This window comes from Vigna angularis, chromosome 8 (genome assembly GCF_016808095.1).
Source record: "Vigna angularis cultivar LongXiaoDou No.4 chromosome 8, ASM1680809v1, whole genome shotgun sequence".
NCBI lineage: Eukaryota > Viridiplantae > Streptophyta > Magnoliopsida > Fabales > Fabaceae > Vigna > Vigna angularis.
Genome location: NC_068977.1, coordinates 6429503 through 6432758, shown reverse-complemented (window position 1 = coordinate 6432758; position 3256 = coordinate 6429503). Strand labels below are relative to the sequence as shown.

The window sequence follows — 3256 nt, the reverse complement described above, 5'->3', positions numbered from 1 at the left end:
GTAAAAATGTGTTTTGATTTTACTTACACTCAATTAATGTATGTAGATAAAAGTGTGTAAGATATACATAGTTTTTGGGTTTGTGGATATTTTTTATTTCGACATTCGTTAGGTACTCCAAACACGAAAGACCAAATGCAGAAAAACATGAACTCTTACGTGTGGCTGTCTTTTTTTCAAGTAAATATTAATTAAGAAAAATGTGAATAACATAAATTATGGTCTTTTGACTAGGTTAACGTTTATGGAAAATTGACGAAATCGTTATCTTACAAACTAGCCTTTCTTATGTGTGAATGTTCACACCAATCTGTCTATTTGTGTTTTATATACGAACATTGGAAAAGTAAGTGATCAAAGAAAGAAAACAATTTGAAAAATATTTTTTTAACAACTTTTTTTTTTTACAACTTTTTTCTACCATTGTCATTGATTTATTTCAAATGTACAAACTAATAAAATAATAACATATATTTTATTATCAAAAAATTGTTAACATGGTCCAAACAGTTATTTCCATTTTTAATTTACAAAAAATTTGTCAAATTTTAGAAAATTTTATTATTCGAAAAACTTCATTTATTACATCCCTTTCAAATACATCCAAATTAAAAGAGATATTTCTTATAATAATCATATAATTCTCCTAATTCAATAAAAACCTTCTGAATCAATTAATAAAGTAAAAAAAACACAAGTTTAATGATAAAAACACTAGAAGTCGAATCAGAGAAGTAAAGGAAATTTGAAAAGGTACAGGGTAAACAAATTATTGGTATGAACACAAGAAACTTTCTACCTTTCTTACATCATCAATGTTCATAGAACTTAGTATAATAGCCGAAAATTTAGACTGTTCATGACAGAGATAGTAATTGCTACAAAATTACAGACATTTGATTATGATATAGTGAGGGTAGTGACTATATATATATATATATGATATATGAAGAGAATGAATGCATAATTAGCCTCAGAAATCAGAATCAATAGAAACCAAATAAATATTAACATGGGAATTCCAACTGTGTTAGCTTTGCCATTTGCAGCACAAGGGCATGTGAACCCCATGATGACATTCTCACAGAAGCTGGTTGAGAATGGATGCAAAGTAATTTTTGTGAACACAGAATTTAACCACAGGAGAGTGGTAAGTTCTATGGAGCAAAAAGGTGCTTCTAGCCCTGATGAAGAATCTGTGCTGAAGTTGGTATCAATCCCTGATGGTTTAGCACCTGATGATGACAGAAGCGATCAGGCCAAGCTGTGTGAGGCCATTCAAAAAACCATGCCAGAAGCACTTGAGAAGCTCATAGAGGATATTCATTCCAAAGGTGAGAATAAAATCAACTTCATTGTTGCAGATGTGTGCATGGCTTGGGCTTTGGATGTTGGGAGGAAAATCGGAATCAAAGGAGCTGTGTTGTGTCCAGCATCAGCAGCTATTTTCACCTTGCTGCACAGCGTCCCTATGCTTATTCATGATGGCATTGTAGACTCTGATTTAGGTAACAATATTATGCTGAATTTTCATTTCATTTATACATTTACTTATATATTATAAACTTAATTTTATCTTTTAGTTGATGTAGGATTTTCAACGTATATTATGTATTATATAAGCTAATTATTTTCTCTTTATGTTGCTGTTTTTCACTGAAGGTTTAACATCAACGACAGAAAAGAGAATTCGGATTTCGCCAAGTATGCCTGAGATGGACACAGAAGACTTTTTCTGGTTGAATATGGGTGAGCCAAGTACTGGTAAGAAAGTGCTCAAGTATTTGCTGCATTGTGCAGAAAGTTTTCATTTGACAGAATGGTGGCTTTGCAACACCACACCTGAACTTGAACCTGGGACATTATCGTATCTTCCGAAGATCCTCCCAATTGGGCCATTGTTAAGAAGCAATGATAATGATAGTAAGAAAATTGCAACTACAAAATCAATGGGACAATTCTGGGAAGAAGATCACTCTTGCATGAGTTGGTTAGATGAACAAGCCCATGGTTCTGTGTTGTATGTTGCATTTGGAAGTTTCACTCTTTTTGACCAAAACCAATTCAATGAACTTTCCCTAGGACTAGACCTCACCAACAGACCTTTTCTTTGGGTTATAAGAGAAGACAATAGAATGGCATACCCTCATGAATTCAAAGGGCAGAAAGGTAAGATAGTGAGTTGGGCACCTCAACAAAAGGTTTTAAGCCACCCTGCCATAGCATGTTTTGTGACTCATTGTGGTTGGAACTCTACCATGGAAGGTTTGTCCAATGGGGTACCTTTCTTGTGTTGGCCATACTTTGGAGACCAACTTTGCAACAGAACACATATTTGTGATGAGTTAATGGTTGGGTTGGGGATTGACAAAGATCAAAATGGAGTTGTGTCACGAGAGGAGTTGAAAACCAAAGTGGAACAATTCTTTAATGATGACAACATAAAACCTATGTCTGTCGGGTTGAAGGAGAAAGTCTTGAACAACATAGCAAAAGGAGGAACATCTTATGAGAATCTTAACAAGTTTGTGAAGATGATAAAAGAATAAGAGTTGACATCTTGTGAATATGTTAACTCTAGATTTGTATTAGTCTGTTTGTATACCATGTATTTGATATGCAGTTATCTTTATTTACTAAAGAATTATTTTGCTTGTGAAAAGAAATAATATGTTGCTAATTTTTTAGCATATGTAAATCTTGTTTTGTTTGTTTCAATGCCCATGTATTATTAGTCTTTTTTTTGTTTGCTAATATGCTTTATAGATTTAAATTTTAATAATATCATAGTTGTTTTAATTTGATTTTTATTTTTGTCAAATTTTATATAATAAATAATATTCATACAAATAAAACCTAATTTTTGAAATGTAAAATAAGAATGAGCATTAATTTTTATTTGAAAATTAGTTCAATGAAATTCCCACGTGCTCACCAACTCTTCTTTTATCTTCATCGGGCACCTCGAATAAAGTTGATTGGACACTCAAATAAATACATAATAGGGTCCGTGATACGACCTTCACGCTCCTCCCTCTTCGTTGCATGGAAACCTTCTACAAATTTAATGGTTTAATTTGTAATTCTTTTTAATTTGAATACATTTTATTAAGTTCTTTTTTAATATTTTTTAAAGATAGTGACAAAAAAATTTCAAACTTTAAAATAGATAAATATTTTTAGTACAATAATTAATCTTAATGATATTATCTTGAGAACATTCATTTTTATTTTCTACAATTATGTCAAATTTATA

General features: G+C 31.5%; 1 protein-coding gene across 1 annotated transcript; it reads left to right on the top strand.

The window, feature by feature from the left end:
- Positions 1-976: 976 nt before the first annotated feature.
- On the top strand, positions 977-2660 carry LOC108345341 (UDP-glycosyltransferase 83A1). The gene is made up of 2 exons (XM_017583936.2): positions 977-1508; positions 1663-2660. Exons 1-2 carry the CDS (start codon positions 1013-1015, stop codon positions 2547-2549), a joined length of 1383 nt encoding a protein of 460 aa, XP_017439425.1. The 5' UTR covers positions 977-1012; the 3' UTR covers positions 2550-2660.
- Positions 2661-3256: the final 596 nt, after the last annotated feature.